Source organism: Symphalangus syndactylus, chromosome X (genome assembly GCF_028878055.3).
Source record: "Symphalangus syndactylus isolate Jambi chromosome X, NHGRI_mSymSyn1-v2.1_pri, whole genome shotgun sequence".
In the NCBI taxonomy this organism is placed as follows: Eukaryota; Metazoa; Chordata; class Mammalia; order Primates; family Hylobatidae; genus Symphalangus; species Symphalangus syndactylus.
Genome location: NC_072447.2, coordinates 34,235,647 through 34,253,299, shown reverse-complemented (window position 1 = coordinate 34,253,299; position 17,653 = coordinate 34,235,647). Strand labels below are relative to the sequence as shown.

Here is a 17,653-nt window from a genome sequence, read left to right as displayed (position 1 = left end):
GGGGGAGGAGAGATTGTACTGTGCACTGTAGGATGTTTAGCCGCATCCCTGGCCTCTGCGCACTAGATGCCAGCATCACTGCCCCCCTCCTCAAGTTGTGACAACCGGAAACATTTCTGGTTGACGCTGCCAAATGTTCCCAGAAAAGAACCACTATATTAGATGCTGACACTTTATTTCTGTCTGTGCAATTAAGTATGTGCAAACCCTGTTGTTTATGGAAAGGTGATTTATTTAAAATAAGTTTACTTGGTTTAGTCAAAATAAGTTTACTTAGAAATAAATCTTGTAGAATACAGCCCAGCATCAGCCAGCTGTATTACTTTGCTAGCACTGTCGTAACAAAGTACCACGTACTGAGTGGCTTAAACAACAGAAACTTATTTTCTCATTGTTCTGGAGACTGAAAGTCTAAAATCAAGCGTCAACAGGGTTGGCCTCTCTCCTGGGCTTACAGATGGCTATCTTCTTATTCACGTGGTGTTCTCCCTCTATGCCTGTGGCCTAATAATATCTTCCTGTAAGGACACCAGTCAGATAAGGGTCCACACTAATGACCTCATTTCAATTTAATCACGTCTTTGAAGAACTTATGTCCAAATACAGTCACATTGAGTTACTGGGGATTAGAACGTGAACATAAGAATTTTGGGGGGGACACAATTCAACCCATTAACATTGAGCTTAAGTCTTTTCTCCCCTCCCTCCCTTCCTTTCTGTGTGTATTGAACACCTATTATGTGCCAGACATTCAGCTAAGTGGGGGTAATGGTAAGCAGCAGACATGGTCTCTGCCCGGTAAGGTTTACAGTGAGGTAGGACAGACAGATTTAAAGAGTAATAACAAGTGCCATGCAAATATTATGCTTTGGTAATGGATGCCAGGAAAGCCTTGCCCTTAACATCAGGCTCCCAACCCGGCTGGGCGAGTGAAAGGACTGCGTTATGAGATAACCCGCTGGGCACGGTGGCTCACGCGTGTAATCCCAGCACTTTGGGAGGCCGAGGCGGGCGCGAGTTGAGGTCACGAGTTCGAGACCAGCTGGCCAACATGGTGAAACCCCGTCTCAACTAAAAGTACTAAAATTAGCTGGGCATGGTGGCACATGCCTGTAATCCCAGCTACTCGGGAGGCTGAGGCAGGAGAATCGCTTGAGCCCGGGAGGCGGAGGTTGCAGTGAGCCGTGATCGCGCCACTGCACTCCAGCCTGGGCGATAGAGCGAGACTTCGTCTTAATAAAAAAATTAAAATATTGGCCGGGCGCGGTGGCTCACGCCTGTAATCCCAGCACTTCGGGAGGCCGAGACGGGTGGACCACGTGGTCAGGAGTTCAAGACCAGCCTAGCCAAGATGCTGAAACCCCGACTCTACTAAAAACACAAAAATTAGACGGGCGTGGTGGCACGCGCCTGTAATCCCAGCTACTCCGGAGGCTGAGGCAAGAGAATCGCTTGAACCCGGGCGGCAGAGGTTGCAGTGAGCCGAGATCACGCCACTGCACTCCAGCCTGGGCGACTCCAGACCAAGGCTCCGTCTCAAAAAATAAGAAAAAAAAAAAATATATATATATTATATATATTTTAAAAACTGAGCTAACCATGAGGTTAACGAGTCAGCCACTTGTCAAACCAAGAGACGCCCGTTTGCTACAAAGCAGCGGAGGTCTGGTCTTAACCAGCAGCAAGCGCCACCTCAAACCGCCCTTTTCTATGATGCAGAGGCTCTCCCCCTCCCTCCCTGACTCCGCCTTTTCCCTGCTTGCGGCCCTGCCCCTCGCGTCCTCTCCGGCTTGCTGCGCACCCTCCCACAACGCGTCTCCCTCGGCTCTAACAATAGGAGTCAGTCGGCCACGCCTGCGCCATAAAATCTAGGGGCGGGCCCAGCCGGCGACGGGAGGCGGGGAAAAACGACGCAAACAGTCGCGACGCCATTTGCTGCCGCCGAGCGTGGACGCAGGCGGATCTCTGAAGAGCTCGGTCGCGATCCTCTCCCGCGCACGCTGCCTGGCCTCCAGCACCTACTTGGTCCCGCGCGCTCCCTCGTGTCGCCCCTCGGAGCAGCAGCCGCCGCGGTCTCCGCTATCCGGAAAGAAGTCAGAAACTGCGCGAGGTCGCCGCCACCGCCATGCCCAAGAATAAAGGTAATGCCGCCCGGACCCCCGGACCACGGCTCTGCTCGGCCGGGTCTCCCAGGTCCTGCCCGTAGATTGCAGGTCACCCAGGCCGTAGTGAACCTTTTTCCTTCCCCCACTGCCTGCCCGCGGCTGAGCGCCCCACACGCGACTCTGAGCTCGGGAGAGGAGCTGGGAAGTTAACTCCTGTTGCTCAGTTTGGCCACATTGGGGTGGAGCCGACGCCATTTTTGTAGGGCCTCCTGCGGGAGAATGTGGGCTTTTGCCCCTGATTCGCGCCAGACTGACCGCTGCTCGGTGGGGACGGTGGCGGGAACCTTCCCCGGGGCGGCCTAGGCTTAGTAGATAGGCCCATTTGGCCTTCCCGGGCATGAGGAGTTAATCCCTGGAAGCCATTCTGAACTTTAAAAGAGTGCTGTCTGCCTTCGTGAGCACCAGGTACTCCTGCATCGGTTTCTTTATGGACAGTTCAGTAGTGTTGAGGCTACTCGCTGTCCCTTGTGAACAGTGGGTGAAACCTTGATGCATTTCTAAGGCTCACCTCTAGAGATTTACTCTCTCCATCCCTCTACAGGATATAGCTTATGTTTGTTTGCTGAAGACTTATTCCATATTTAGCCAAGTTTTCTACTTTTGCTTCAGATCATGCATATGTTGTGAGAATAAAGACCTAATTTAAGTTTCCTCCATTCTGAGGCTAAGCGTTCACAAATGATCAGACTTGAGGATAACTTTATTTGGGATTTCCAAAACGGAAGGCCTAATCTTAAAAAAAAAAAAAAAAAAAAAACTTCTAAAGAAATTACTTTTATGCATTTACAGTGTTCCTGTCATTTTTAATAGCTTTATAACTTGAAGAAAATTGTGCGAGTAAACATAGGGAAAATACTGTATTTTCCTACAGGAGAAGAGCATACTTCATAGTCCATAAGTAGTCTCCTTTGATTATTCATTCTAGAGTAAACCCTCTCCTGACACAGGCCTACTTCTGCTCTCTTTTCTACTTGACAGCTGGCTCCAGGGATTCTACCACATTTCCTCTTTGTAGCTGTCACTTATTACTTTATCCCTTAGGGTACTTGGTCGAGGTGTTCTGTGCACAAGTTGGTGCAGTCCTCTCGGGACACTCCACCTTGCTGCCCTCGGAGATCAAACTTTTTGTAGCAAGGATTTTCACTGCTCATTATTTTGGAAAAGATGGAGTTATAAACAAAAAATTTTTTAAGTCTTACAGTTTTCTTTTGTGTAATCCTTTATTCTCTCTGAGGTGGTAAGGGGGTCACTTCCATCTTATTCTCACCTTTATTTCTAGTAATAAGATTTCCAATTCTTCCACCAGGCTGTAAGCTCTAAAAGGCAGGAATAGTATCTGTCTTAATCTCATTGGATTGCTAGCACTTGACACTTAGTAGATGCTCAATAAATATTTGTTGGTTTAAGTCACCTACCTCCTGTCGACTCCACCCTTAGGTGAATAATAGGTTCTGCTTTGGTTCCAAGGGGATAGGACTTCTACACTAAATCACATCTAGTTCCCTAGCCTCATGTCTTAAGAAAGAGCCTTTCTGGGAGTTTCTCCAAAACAACTCTGGTTTAAAGAATGTTGATGTCACTTCAGTTGTTGCACACTCAGACCTAGTTTCATTCATTCAACAGAGAATTTAAAGAACATCCCATTACATGGCAATAAAATACAAAGGGGAATGATCAGGGTGTGGTTAATTCTGGTAAGTAGACAAGTAATGAATGTTTTCTTAAATAACATTTGAGGCATACAAAAAATATAGCTAACATGATGGACCTGGGAACCCATTACTCTGAATTTAAGAATTACAACGCAGATTGAGGTAAAGCCCTAATCACCTTTTACTCTCTTTTCGGAGATAATCACCAGGCTGAGTTTAGTGTTTATCATTCCTGTACTGTCTGAAACCAATCAATTCTTAGTTATCTTACTTAGAGGAATGGTACTTTTCATGACCCCTGAATTTTACGAGATGAGATTTACTAACGTAGAAATAAAGTCGTTTATTGTTGTTTTTCTTCATTGGAAAATCCAGAAGCCCTGTGAATATAAGCTGTGGTTACACAAGTAAGGGTAAAATTTGCCACATACTATGTGTTAAGTGACTTTTGCTTTGGATTGATTCATGTCAACTTATTCTAGAAATTCTTAGAAACCCATCCTCAAATCAGGAAAAGGGGTATCATTTGGCCCACTCATAAGCATTTAGGGTATAGTGCTCCCACACTTTGAAGAAGTTACTGCCTATGATTTTTAACTCACTACTCCGTTAGGAATGTATGGACTATTCTTGACAGATTCATTTGAAGAAGTAGTGAACTCAGGTACGTAACTCAATAAACAGAGCAGGTATGATCTTGCCCTAAAGGAGCTTGCGCTCTGTTTTGCAGATCTGGCATGATTAATGGCTTGATAACTTTTCTCTTTCTAGGAAGTTAGTTTCAGTGTTCCCTAAGAATGCCTCAGATACTGAATTCTAAGGACTCTGGGTGGGTCAGGAAATTGTAGAGGCCCCCCTAAAATGGCACAGAGCAATGTGAGACTGCCCCAGGAGACAGTAAGTGGACTTGATTCAAGAAGTTAGATGTCTGCCTTTGCAGTGATCAGGTGCACATTCATGATTCTATTTGGGTTATGAACTTTTTGCTGCCTCCAAGCTCTTCCCATGAGTCTCTTAGTGTCATTACCACTTACAGTCTTTTTCCTGCCTCTTGGAAATGGCTGCCAATGTGGTTTCCCTCCTGGAATGGGAGCAAAATGCTGTGGAGAGGTAAGCTAATGTGGGGGCTAGGGGCAAAAAAACATTGTGACTTTGGTCATCCCAGCTTACTGACTGTAATCAGTGAACTGATTTACTCACTGAAGCTAAGCGACTTACTTAACTTCTCTGAGCTTCAGGGAACTCATGGGTAAACTGGGAATAAATGAATGTTATGACCTCATGGGGTGATTGTGACAAGTAAATGGGCAGAATTATTGCATAGTGGTTAAGAGCATGGTCACTGGGGTCATATAATAGAAACAGGGATGTTGAGTAGGGACCAGCATATAAAAGAAAGTAAATTGGGTACTGAACAGATATTTTTTATTTTTTAAGAGACAGTGTCTCGCTATGTTGCCCAGGCTAGCCTGGAACCTCCTGGGCTTGCTCAAGTGATCCTCCCACCTGAGCCTCCTGAGTAGCTGAGACCCTAGGCGCACACCACTGCACCCAGTGAGATTTCAATATTTATGGTACTCTGCTACCAAAAGTTTGAAAAACACAGTTCTCTGTCCAGACACTGTCTTCACTTAATTTTGAAAATATCGGATTCCTTGCATAGGTCCTGGCTTTAGAAGACACCCAAGATTTCCGCTTAGAAGAATATGCATAGAATTGCATTTTTATTTCAAAAGGATGGATGCTAAAGTGAAATGTTTTTCTATATTTTTAATATAATATCTGCTATTTATGTGTATTTTATGTCAGAAAAATCCCCAAAGGAAATTCCAAGAAGGGTAGGGAGGTGATAATGTGTTAATGTTGGGATTGGAGATTGTAAATTTAATATGATTGAGTAGCTAAAATAGATGAATTTTTTAATTTAAGTGATCTTTTAAAAAATGGTTTTATAAACCTTAATTTCATTTTATTTCATACTGTTTTACAGATAATTAATGTCATTTACCTCCTTTTCTTTTTTTTAAACCATCAGGTAAAGGAGGTAAAAATAGACGCAGAGGTAAGAATGAGAATGAATCTGAAAAAAGAGAACTGGTATTCAAAGAGGATGGTCAGGGTAAGTGTTTTCATAAATTACGCTTTTAAAAATAACATCCTTTCTTTTTTAGCCAGGGACTTTATTTTTTTGAGACAGGGTCTTGCCCGTTGCCCAGGGTGAAGTGCAGTGGCACGATTACAGCTCACTGCAGCCATGACCTCCTGGGCTGAAGCAGTCCTTCCACTTCAGCCTCCCGAGTATTTGGGACTACAAGCACACACCAGCACGTCTGGCTAATTTTAAAAAATTTTTTAGGCTGGGCACAGTGGCTCATGTCTGTAATCCCAGCACTTTGGGAGGCCAAGGCGGACGGATCACGAGGTCAGGAGTTCGAGACCAATCTGATCAACATGATGAAACCCCGTCTCTCCTAAAATTACAAAAATTAGCTGGGCGTGGTGGCACGTGCCTGTAATCCCAACTACTCAGGAGGCTGAGGCAGGAGAATTGTTTGAACCTGGGAGGCGGAGGTTGCAGTGAGCTGAGATCGCACCACTGCACTCCAGCCTGGGTGACAGAGGGAGACTCCGTCTCAAAAAAAAAAAAAAAATGTATAGAGATGAGGTCTTCATATTTGCCCAGGCTGTTCTCGAACTCCTGGGCTCAAGTGATTCTCCCACCATGACCTCCCAAAGTACGGGGAACTAAGAATGTGTCGTATAGTTCAGAGGGAATTGAGCCTCAAAAGCTATGGTTGACAGTTCTATGATATAGTTGACAGTTCTATGATTAGCATTTTTGATAGTGAATGGTACACATAATATTTTGAGTAGACCATGGACATTTGAAGGATGAGCCTGAAGCCCTTATAGACCTCTCCATTCTCCCGTGCCATTAGCATATAACTTCATAAACTACAATAAAATGAAACTGAACAGTTAACTGATTTTATTAGGCTGAAGAATATTGTAAGTGCCAGACCAAGATACATAGCACTAGTCAAATAAATCCTAACTGGATCGTTTGCCCTTTCCTGTTACTTTTATTTCGAGTCATTTCAAACCTACAGAAAGTTGCAGTATTAGTGCAACAAACTCCCTTAAATCCTTCATCTGTACACACACATATAAAGAAATATATATGTACACATATATGTAGGATTTCTTTTTTCTTTCTTTTTTTTTTTTTTTTTTTTGAGATTGAGTCCCGCTCTGTCTCCCAGGCTGGAGTGCAGTGGCGTGATCTCGGCTCACTACAGGCTCCGCCTTTCGGGTTCACGCCATTCTCCTCCCTCAGCCTCCCAAGTAGCTGGGACTACAAGCGCCCGCCACCATGCCCGGCTCTTTTTTTTGTATTTTTAGTAGAGACGGGGTTTCACTGTGTTAGCCAGGATGGGTCTCGATCTCCTGACGTCATGATCCGCCCGTCTTGGCCTCCCAAAGTGCTGGGATTACAGGCGTGAGCCACCGCACCCGGCCCCATCTGTAGGATTTCTTGAGGACCATTTGAAATTTAGAGACGTCATGTTACTTTTCCCTTACTTGATCATGTGTCTCCTAAGTGCAAGTATATTTTCTTATATAACTAGAAGAGAATTATCACACTCAGGTAATTTGACATTGATATAATATCTAGTGTATACTCCAAATTCATATTTCCTCAAGTATTCCAATAATTTCCAGTACTTTAGCTTTTAATAGAACTTTGGGTGGATTTATTATGCCATAGATATAAACCAGTAAACATAAGATACGTTTTCTGGCTAAAAGTCCTTTTGTTTCTTAGCCTTGGTCATCCTTGCCTCTAAAATAGCAGCTGACTTGACTTGGGCAGACACTGTTTTATTACTTTTTCCCTCACTTCGGAAGAAAGGCTGCCTTTGAGTTGACCAACCATGCTGAGGTGGTAGGTGGGTGCTAGACTCACTGTAGGCTGAGTAATTGACTTCCACAAGTCAACCACACTGTTGAGCCTTTCAAAATGAAGTCTCGGTATATTTACAAATTAATGGACATCGTCTCTGGGGATTAGTCATATTCTAATTCAACAAAGACATTGTCTGAAGTTTGTTTTTGTTTGCTAAATGAACTAAAAATTATATGAGATTTGCACCTAAAGGTACTGAGGTAAAGGAGAGCCAGAAATGGGGTAGTCAATCTATATGTATTCAGAATGAGTCGATAATTAAAACATGTCTAATAGCAGAGACAGTATGTTATAGAAATGGCATTCCGTTCTCTGAGATCTGCTTTTACTGAAGTGGATCAATGATGAAACTAGCCAAATCTGAGCATCAGAAGGCTTTCCAGTCTACCTGATGCATGATCTCTACAGTTCTGAGAAGCAAAACTATAAATGTAAAACAATAAGGGCATATGTCTGGTGTGTGTGTGGGGTGTGTGTGTGGGATGTATGTGTGTGTGTGCACCCACATGTGTTTATAAAGGTAACAGTTGTAGGAATGAATGAGATTGGGAGTGGGGGGGGTACGTATGCATGTCTATGAAAGCCTAATCATTTCTGGGCAATGATGTAAAGGTTTTACTACTGACCTTTGTAACTATGAAGGTTTCTACACTTGACCTGAGCTCAGAAAAAAAAAAAAAGAAAGAAATGGCATCATAGAGTCTTGGTTCTAGCTCTGCCATTAACTAACTTGATGTTTATCACTCCCTTATGTTTGTTTTTATTTTTAATATATGTATTTATTCCCAACTGGTGCAACTTTATTCTCTTGACAGTTTTATGTGGACTTTAAGTTGCTGTTATCAAAAGTTGGGCAATATTCCATACCCTTTTCCTTTCTCCCCGCTAGAGTATGCTCAGGTAATCAAAATGTTGGGAAATGGACGGCTAGAAGCAATGTGTTTCGATGGTGTAAAGAGGTTATGTCACATCAGAGGAAAATTGAGAAAAAAGGTAGGTGTGAATAGTTTTACTTAAATATAAAATCGGTTAAGGGGGAAAATCCCTCTACAGTTTTTAACTGCCCATGGACTTCATTTTTGGAAATTCCCAAAAGACTTACCTAGGTAAACAGTGATTTACCTATAAGTAAAATAACAAGGTCTGTAATGGTAATTTTATACAGGTTCTAATGTTAAAGAAGCATTTTTATCACTTATATTGTATTCCTGCCCAAAAAGTCCAAACTGAGAGACATTCTGCAAAAACAAACGGCCCAGCTTTTTTTTTCCTTGTCTTTTTTTTTGATACAGGGTCTCACTCTTATCACCCAGCCTGTAGTGTAGTGGCATGATCTGGGCTCACTGTAGCCTCACCCTCATTGGTTCAAGTGATCCTCCCACTTCAGCCTCCCGTGTAGCAGGGACTACAGGCCTGTGCCACCATGCCTGGCCAATTTCTGTATTTTTTGTAGAGATGGGATTTCTTCATGTTGCTTAGGCTGGTTTCGAACTCCTGAGCTCAAGCAATCAGCCCGCCTTGGCCTCCCAAAATGCTGGGATTATAGGCATGAGCCACTGTACCCAGCCAGATGGCCCAGCTCTTAATGAAATATTACTGTCATGAAAGTTTAAAAAAAAAAAAAAAGCTAGGGTACTATTCTAGTTGCAAGGAGACTTCAAGAGATGTGACAGTTAAATGTAGTAGGTTGCCCTTGTTTGGATTCTGATTTAGGAATTGGACATATAGCTGTAAAATGTACATTAGGAAAATTTGAATATGAGATATTACATAAACATTGTATTAATGTTGCATCTCCTGAATGTCATCGTGAATGGACTGCCTTGGAAAGTAATGATTAATTCACCATCACGGTAGTTGAATTCAAGCAGATTTATTAATCAGGTTGACTAAAAGTCCCAACTCTGATTTTGTATTTATTTTTTTAAATTTGGTATGTTAATCCTTCTGTTCCCATTCCCAAACTAAAATCCTTTTTTCTTTTTCTTTCTTTTTTTTTTTTTTTTTGAGACAGAGTCTCACTCTGTCATCCAGGCTGGAGTGCAGTGGCACAATCTTGGCTCAGTGCAACCTCAGCCTCCCAGGTTCAAGTGTTTCTCTGGCTTCAGCCTCCTGAGTAGCTGGGATTATAGGCATGCGCCACCACGCCTGGCTAATTTTTGTATTTTTAGTAAAGACAAGGTTTTACCATTTTGGCCAGGCTGGTCTGGAACTCCTGACTTCAAGTGATCGCCTCCCAAAGTGCTGGGATTATAGGCGTGAGCCACAGCGCCAGCCCAAACTAAAATCTCTTAATTTCTTTTTTTTTTTTTCTTTTAAAGAAGTTTATTTATTTATTTTTTTGAGACAGAGTCTCACTCTGTTACCCAGGCTGGAGTGCAGTGGCATAGTCTCGGCTCACTGCAACCTCCATCTCCCGGGTTCAAGTGATTCTTCAGCCTCCTGAGCAGCTGGGATTACAAGCGCATGCCACCACGCCCGGCTAATTTTTGTATTTTTTAGTAGAGACAGGTTTTTGCCATGTTAGCCAGGATGGTCTCAAACTCCTGACCTCAGGTGATCCGCCCACCTTGGCCTCCCAGAGTGCTGGGATTACAGGCATGAGCCACCGCTCCCGGCCTAAAATTTCTTAATTTCTAAACTAATTGATTGTTACTCTGGAATTTTCTTGATTCTTCGTTATTTTAAATATGATGGGCAGTGACTTTTCTTTTGTAGGTTTGGATAAATACCTCGGACATTATATTGGTTGGTCTCCGAGACTACCAGGTAAAAATTACATGTAAATTTTTCGTATTTTACTGGCTTAAATTTGATGAGCCATTTCTTAAGAGCCAGTTGTGTTTTAGGCATTGTGCTAGGTATCCCAGGGGTTATGTTTAAATCAAAATCTGGGAGCCATTATTCTAGGGGATACAGCTGAATGAGTTAAGTGCCCATCCCACAAAAGGCTCATAGCCTGGTAGTGGAGAGAGTTAAGCACACAAGTAATTACAATACACATCACGACATAGGTATGTGCTATAAATCTATAGGAGCACTTGGGAAAGAAAGAAAGAAAGTGGTGGTTGCCTTTCATGATCGTAACCTTTGACTCTGTAGACTCATTGTGGGTCTGTGAGATCCGTTTGACACGCACCTATTGGAAATCATCCCTGTGTGATACTATCTCTATTTGTATAGCCTTGATCATACTTTGATTAAAAAAAAAAATCCAGAATAAATAATTTAAATCTTCACTTTAAACCATTGTTTCTCAACTGTGGGCAGTTTTGCCGTCCAAGGGACATTGGCAGTGTCTGGAGACTTTTCTGGTTGTCACAACTGGGGGATGGGTGCAGTGCTGCTAGCATGTAGTAGATAGAGGCTGGGGTGGGCACAGGACAGCATCCCATAACGGAGAATGGTCCACCTCACAATAATCCATAGCGCTGAGTTGAGAAAGCTTGCTTTAAATTCATACCATTTTAATGTCCATTTTTTTCTTATGATCTAACAATAACCCCAGAAATAGGAAGAATAAGTAATTTCCTGTTCGATAGATAAGGACACCAAGGGTCCGAAATGAGTAACATTTTGACTGTAAAGTGACAGCCAGGACCAACTTCTGATTTGAAATTTTTCGTGATCCTTCCATGCCCCTCCTACTTACAGGGTGGTCTGTGGCTCAGTAGCATCATCTGGAAGCTTGTTAGAAATACAGGTTCTTTGACTCTTCAGTCAGTACGTGCATTTTAATAAGATCTCCATAGGTTTCTATACACTTTACATTTTAAGAAGTACTGCTCTGAATCACACTGTCCTTGAAGTTGAAGCAATCTTCTCCCTTAACTGAGTTAAATTCTTTTCAAATAGGGAAGTAGAAACATTCTAAGGCAGTATTTCTCAGTGAGACTTTTGCGTCAGAAATACCTAAAGAACTTCTCACAATACTAATTCTTGGGCTTCTCTTCACATCTGCTAATCTATCTTCAGAAGATATAAAAGCTCCACAGGAGATTGTGATTGATACCTAGGCGAAGAAACACAGATAATACAGAAAGGTATAATTTCCTTAGGTCATTATACCAGTCTCAGTTCGGTCTCAGTTTTGGAATTGCAGTGTTTGATCAACCTGCAAATTATTGTCCCAGGGAACTTTTGTACTTCAAAAGACTTCTGATCAAAGGGTAATATTAAATAATCTAAAATATGGGGTATGCACAGTTCTGCTCTTACTAAGTGAGATCTTTAAATATATTTCCCAAGCTTGTTAATCATTCAGGCATGTACATAATAAGCTTCCTCTTGGGTTAAACCCGAGGATCTTTTTCAGAGGGTATGAGAAAGCTTTAAAATTTAAAAAGAGAAAGATTTATAGTAAAATGGTGAGATTTGATTGTTTATTCAATATGAGAATTTATGAAATAACTGATAGTATTTCATCATGATCAGTTTTTTAAAGTTATTTGTCTCTATTTAAGGATAACAAAGCTGACGTAATTTTAAAATACAATGCAGATGAAGCTAGAAGTCTGAAGGCATACGGCGAGCTTCCAGAGCATGGTAATGTCTGAGTTACTATATTAACTTGTCATATGGTATTTAGGTTATCTGTTGCTGTTTAGGTGAAGGAACTGTGGCTTTTGCTTATTTACTTCAGTGCTTACATTTTTAGTTTTAAGTATGCCTGCCTATGCTTCATAATACTGGATACTATAAGAAAGAAATTACTGGAATTCTGTTCCTAATAAATATGGTGAGGAGTTATATTCTATAAGCTTTGGACTTTCCACATAATGCTAACTAAAGGAATAATTTTGTTATAGAATCTATTAAAATTCCTTCCTCGAGAGACTGTCAGTGCTCATATGGGTTAAACATGAAGTGCAAGTCAGCTGGGCATGGTGGCACACGCCTGTAGTCTCAGCTACTTGGGAGGCCAAGACGGGAGGATTGCATGAGTCCAAGAGTTCAAGGATGCAGTGACCTATGATCATGCCACTATACTCGAGCCTGAGTGACAAAGTGAGACCTTGTCTCAAAAAAAATGAAAAAAAAAAAAAAAAGAATAAAACCATGAAGCAAGGGCAAGTAATTAGGTACTGTTACTGATTTTGTTTGTTTGTTTTGAAATGGAGTCTCACTCTTTTTCCCAGGCTGGAGTGCAGTGGTGTAGTCTTGGCTCACTGCAACCTCTGCCTCCCGGGTTCAAACGATTCTCAGCCTCCAAAGCAGCTGAGATTACAGGCATGCACCACCATGCCCAGCTAATTTTGTGTTTTTAGTAGAGACGGGGTTTCACCGTGTTTGTCAGGCTAGTCTCAAACTCCTGACCTCAGATGATCCACCCACCTCGGCCTACCAAAGTGCTGGGATTTCAGGCGTGAACCACCATGCCCAGCCTCATTACTGATTTTTATTAAAAAGTTATATTTCCATTTTATCGTTGTATAATAGTATCCCATAGGATTTTTTAAAAGCAACATTTCTTGGTTTTCACCCTTCCAAATATAAAAGTAATGAATTCTTAATGCAGAAAATCTCAAAATAAGTCCCTTATAACCTCATCAAAGGGGAAATGTACTTGACATACTATTTTGTAGGCCTGCATTTTCACTTGGCAGTTACTATTTTTGGCTCTGTTGTATCTTATTAAGAAAAAAACATAATTTTATTATATTTTACTTAAGCATGAAAGTCCTGCTGAAATTACTTAGCATTTCTGATCTAAGAAATGTTAATGTATATAGGAATAGGACTAGCGCTTCCTGGTTCATTTTCATTGCTTAGGGATAATCATGATTTGACCAGATCTTTCTGATTGATGAGTCTATCTGATGATTAGTGAACCAGCTATTCTTAAGCAAATATGTTGTTACCATGTGCTCAAACGTATTGAGAAGTATACCTGGAAGTTATAATAGCTTCAGAATTAGTGTAATTAGAGCCTTCCTTACTAAAAATACCTTTGCAAACAAAAGAAAATGGTAACACAAATACTCCCATCTTGACATAGCAGTGACACCGCAGGGAATTTTGTTTCATAAAATATTCTTTATAGTAATTGTCTTATATAAAAGTTAGGAATGCTTTTCTTATGATGAAACTTTGATTAAATTACAGTGCTGACTTATGAGTATTTCTTACTCTGTCCTTAGCTAAAATCAATGAAACTGATACATTTGGTCCTGGAGATGATGATGAAATTCAGTTTGATGACATTGGAGATGATGATGAAGATATTGATGACGTAAGTAGATGTACCTTGTGTTTTCCAATTTTTGTTATTATCCGTGGAGAAACCAACTTTCCCCTAACATCCATTAATTTTAAGAACATGGGACACTTAAATGAGGGTATATTTTGAGAATTGCCTGAATTAAATAGTATTATTTAGAAGACACCTAGTTAAACTGTTTATATTTTGAGAATTCTTTTTTTTTTTTTTTTTTTTTTGAGATAGAGTTTCGTTCTGTCACCCAGGCTGGAGTGCAGTGGTGCAATCTCAGCTCACTGCAGTCTCTGCCTCCTAGGTTCAAGCGATTCTCCTGCCTCAGCCTCCCGAATAGCTGGGACTACAGGCGCATGCCACCACGCCTGGCTAATTTTTATATTTTTAGTAGAGACGAGGTTTCACCACATTTGCCAGGCTGGTCTCGAACTCCTGACCTCAGGTGATCTGCCCTCCTCGGCCTCCCAAAGTGTTGGGGTTACAGGCGTGAGCCACCATGCCCGGCCCTATTTTGAGGATTCTTATAACCCTCTTCAGTTTCTCTTCCTGAAAAACTCAGTGTTTGCAATGGCAATATTAACGCCAGCCACTCTAATCATAACTTGTTTAATTAAGAGTCTCTAAAGAGATAGCCATTAAGAAATTTAGTGGACAGTTGAAAGATAGATCTTATCAAAGGAACATGCCTTTTTAATTGAAATATTAGTGTGTGGAAAGAATCTTGTTTGAACGAGCTTGGTATGAAGCACTGGAATTACAACATATACTGAAATAAAGCAGTAATGCCCGTAAGTGTAAATGCTTTACTGCACTTCTGCTGTTACTGTAATTGAATGAAATTCAAACTTAATCTTTTGGCAGTATAAATTTATTTAGCGATTGGGGTGTTACTCTTAAATCTGTTTTGGGCTGTTCTTTTCAAACCTCTTTTAACTAAAATGTAGTTCAGAAACCACCTGTGTATTTCAACCCAAAAACAATAATGTCAGAAGTGGTGGTATGCATCCATAGTCCCAGCTACTCAGGAAGCTGATGGGGGAGGATCACCTGAGCCCAGGAGTTCAAGACCAGCCTGGGTAATATAGCCAGACTTTGTCTCTAAATAAATAACATAATAACGTTAAATTTGATGCAAAGATGGAATTTCGGAATACCTAGAGCAGTTGTTCCTGACCAAGAATACTCACACTAATGAGTTAAATTACTAATATTATAGACATTTTAACACATACACAAAAATAGGAAGTGAGAAATAAACATATTGTTCTGTTATTAATTTTGGAGACCCTGAGCCAAGAGGAGTCTTGTGACTAAACTGTTACTAATATTTTGACAATAGAATTAACAATTCTATTATTTGGTAAGAACTTGCAGCTGACATGTGGATGAAGTGCCAACCCAAATATTTTGACATCTGAGCAGGAGTAGAAGGCCTCATTAAAAAAAAAAAAAATTAAGGAACCTAACCAGAGAACATGCATGGATATGAAGCCGCATATACCAAGATAATGGGTTGAGAATCTAGGCATGGTCAAGATTTTCTCAGTAAAAATTTCTGGATCTGGGCCAGTGCCTCCTCAGAACTGGACCCAGCTGGCTGGCTGGAAAAGGGATGGTAAAGACAGTGATTATTAAAGGAATTCTCTTGAACATTTGGTAAAAGTTGGCTCTGTCACCTGAGAACCCTACTCTTTGAGACATTTCTCCAGGTGGTTTATAGATGTTTTAACTATAACCAGATTGACTCAGGAGAATTAGGTCAGTATCACACTGGTCCTGTTCTTGAAGGGATCATATCATGCTTCCCGTGTCTGCTCCCATCCACAAGACACAAAAATCTCAAATTACAAGCATTAAAGGGAGGAGACAGTAAAGTTTATTAAGAATATTTTGCATAACATGTAACATTACAAAGGAGATCATAACAATTTACTTATAGCAGGCCAGAATTATAGGAATTTCTTCTTCAAACTGGATTTGTTTCTCAGATAGCCTAAGGCTGTGAAAGTCTCCCTTATATATGGAGTGGACTGTTGGAATATAAGAATTCTTTTTCCTTTCATCTGATGTTCTTTTCCCTTCCAGATCTAAATTGAACTCAACATTTTACATTCCATCTTTTCTGAAGATTGTCCTACAATTTGGATTTTGACCATGACAAAGAAGATTAAAATTTCATTAGCATGAATGCAATTTGTTAAAGCAGACTGATTTGTTCCTGAGATATTTTTGTTTTTTTTTAAACTGATAATAGTGCTGAATTATCTTAAGTGAGATGTTAAGCCCACTTTGTTCTTTTAATGTAATGGAGCTTATGGGTAGAAGACCATGTCTACTAATTACAAAAAAAAAGAAAAAATGCATTGCTGCTTTTCCTACCACTTCCAATAAGAAAATGGGTGTTTTGAAGAAATAATTTGCCTTGTCCTCACAGAATCTGATTAAGCCCTGGCCTCTTGATTGTATAGAGTCATTGTGTATATTCCAATTACCTAGATATTCCCTTGAGATTTTGATACAATTTGTATCATATGTTCTTTTCATAGTTGTATTTTGCCACCGTAAACATAAAAAAAAGCATTTCCAAAATGCAATTTTCAGAACCTGGGTTTTAATAGCAGTATTGAATTTGTAAGCTTAGTAGTTGCAGAAATTGAACACTAGGTGGCACTCAGTTATCTTAACAGTGGAAATACTGATATAATTGTTGACTTTTCTTTTACTATGTGTAAGAAATACCCCAAACATGAAAAGATTGTTTTGATCATATGCATGTATGTAGAATATTTTTGCAGAGCAGAAAGATTATGTTAGAAGTGTGATTTTTATTTTCAGAAGTCATATACATGTAAGCTACAATTTTGAGTGCTTTATAAACACTTAAGATATATATAAATTTTAATTTCATAGCAACTTGTAAAAAAAAAAAATGCTTGTTGAAAAGCCTTTTTCAACATATCCCTAAGCTAAGGGAAGAGGAAGGAATAGCAGCTCAATGAAAAGATGGTCTCCAATTTCTGAATGAAAAAGCTACAGCTGAGAAATAAAATAAAATGTCATGCTGCAGAATATGTTATGCCCTTATTTTGTGTTAAGGATATATTTTATTATGTGAATGGTTTTGGTTTTGTTTTTTGTTTTTTGCTTGTATTGGGAATTAGCTTTACTGGTAACTTCCTTATTTAGTTTTTAGTGGTCAACTCTAATAAAATGAAGCTAGGGCTGAGCTAGTTAGCCCTCACTAGTCAAACTGAAATTGTATGCAACATTAAAAGAAGAGATCCATCATGTAGCTTGTGACACTTTTATTAGTCACCGGGGAACTTTTCAGTGATGAAAATACACAGGGTAATAAACCTTCACATGGCTTCAAAAGGAAAACAAGCAAATCTTCTCTAATCTACTCTTTCTATAATTTCCTAAGTGTACACCAAACTCTGGATTTAAAAATCTGAGGTACTATAGAACATTAAGTTGAAGAATAGAAATTAAGAGTACATATTCATGGTTTATATTTCTTATTCTATGGAGTTCCTGAACACATCTAGGTGGAATGCATCTGAGACTAAGGGCTGGTTTTTAATCCTCATAAGAAACCAGCCTTGAAGAATTAACAATTCTCTTCATCGGTATTCTAAACCTTCTAAGATATTTA

The 17,653-nt window shown here is 40.3% G+C and overlaps 1 protein-coding gene and 2 non-coding genes across 4 annotated transcripts; all 3 read left to right on the top strand.

Annotated features, from left to right (window-relative positions):
* The first annotated feature begins 1,656 nt into the window (after positions 1 to 1,656).
* Positions 1,657 to 17,064, top strand: EIF1AX (eukaryotic translation initiation factor 1A X-linked). 2 transcript variants are annotated; one of them, XM_055267771.2, is made up of 7 exons: positions 1,657 to 2,141; positions 5,853 to 5,936; positions 8,674 to 8,777; positions 10,503 to 10,553; positions 12,248 to 12,329; positions 13,925 to 14,016; positions 16,084 to 17,064. In XM_055267771.2, the coding sequence occupies exons 1-7, from the start codon at positions 2,126 to 2,128 to the stop codon at positions 16,087 to 16,089; spliced, it is 435 nt and encodes a 144-aa protein (XP_055123746.1). In that variant the 5' UTR covers positions 1,657 to 2,125; the 3' UTR covers positions 16,090 to 17,064. The 2 variants fall into 2 exon arrangements, with proteins under 2 accessions (XP_055123746.1, XP_063491399.1); XM_063635329.1 differs by lacking the exon at positions 10,503 to 10,553 and having other exon boundaries at positions 1,915 to 2,141.
* LOC129476588 (small nucleolar RNA U2-19) lies at positions 8,121 to 8,200 on the top strand. Its single transcript, XR_008655015.1, has one exon. It is a non-coding gene; the product is annotated as a small nucleolar RNA U2-19 (small nucleolar RNA).
* Positions 8,381 to 8,450, top strand: LOC129476587 (small nucleolar RNA U2-30). Its single transcript, XR_008655014.1, has one exon. It is a non-coding gene; the product is annotated as a small nucleolar RNA U2-30 (small nucleolar RNA).
* Positions 17,065 to 17,653: the final 589 nt, after the last annotated feature.

Bases quoted from the DNA above. Each gene is read 5' to 3' on its own strand.
- EIF1AX (XM_055267771.2), top strand. The intron at 8,778-10,502 runs GTAGGTGTGAAT...TTTCTTTTGTAG, and splicing joins GAGGAAAATTGAGAAAAAAG to GTTTGGATAAATACCTCGGA. The intron at 12,330-13,924 runs GTAATGTCTGAG...CTCTGTCCTTAG, and splicing joins CGGCGAGCTTCCAGAGCATG to CTAAAATCAATGAAACTGAT.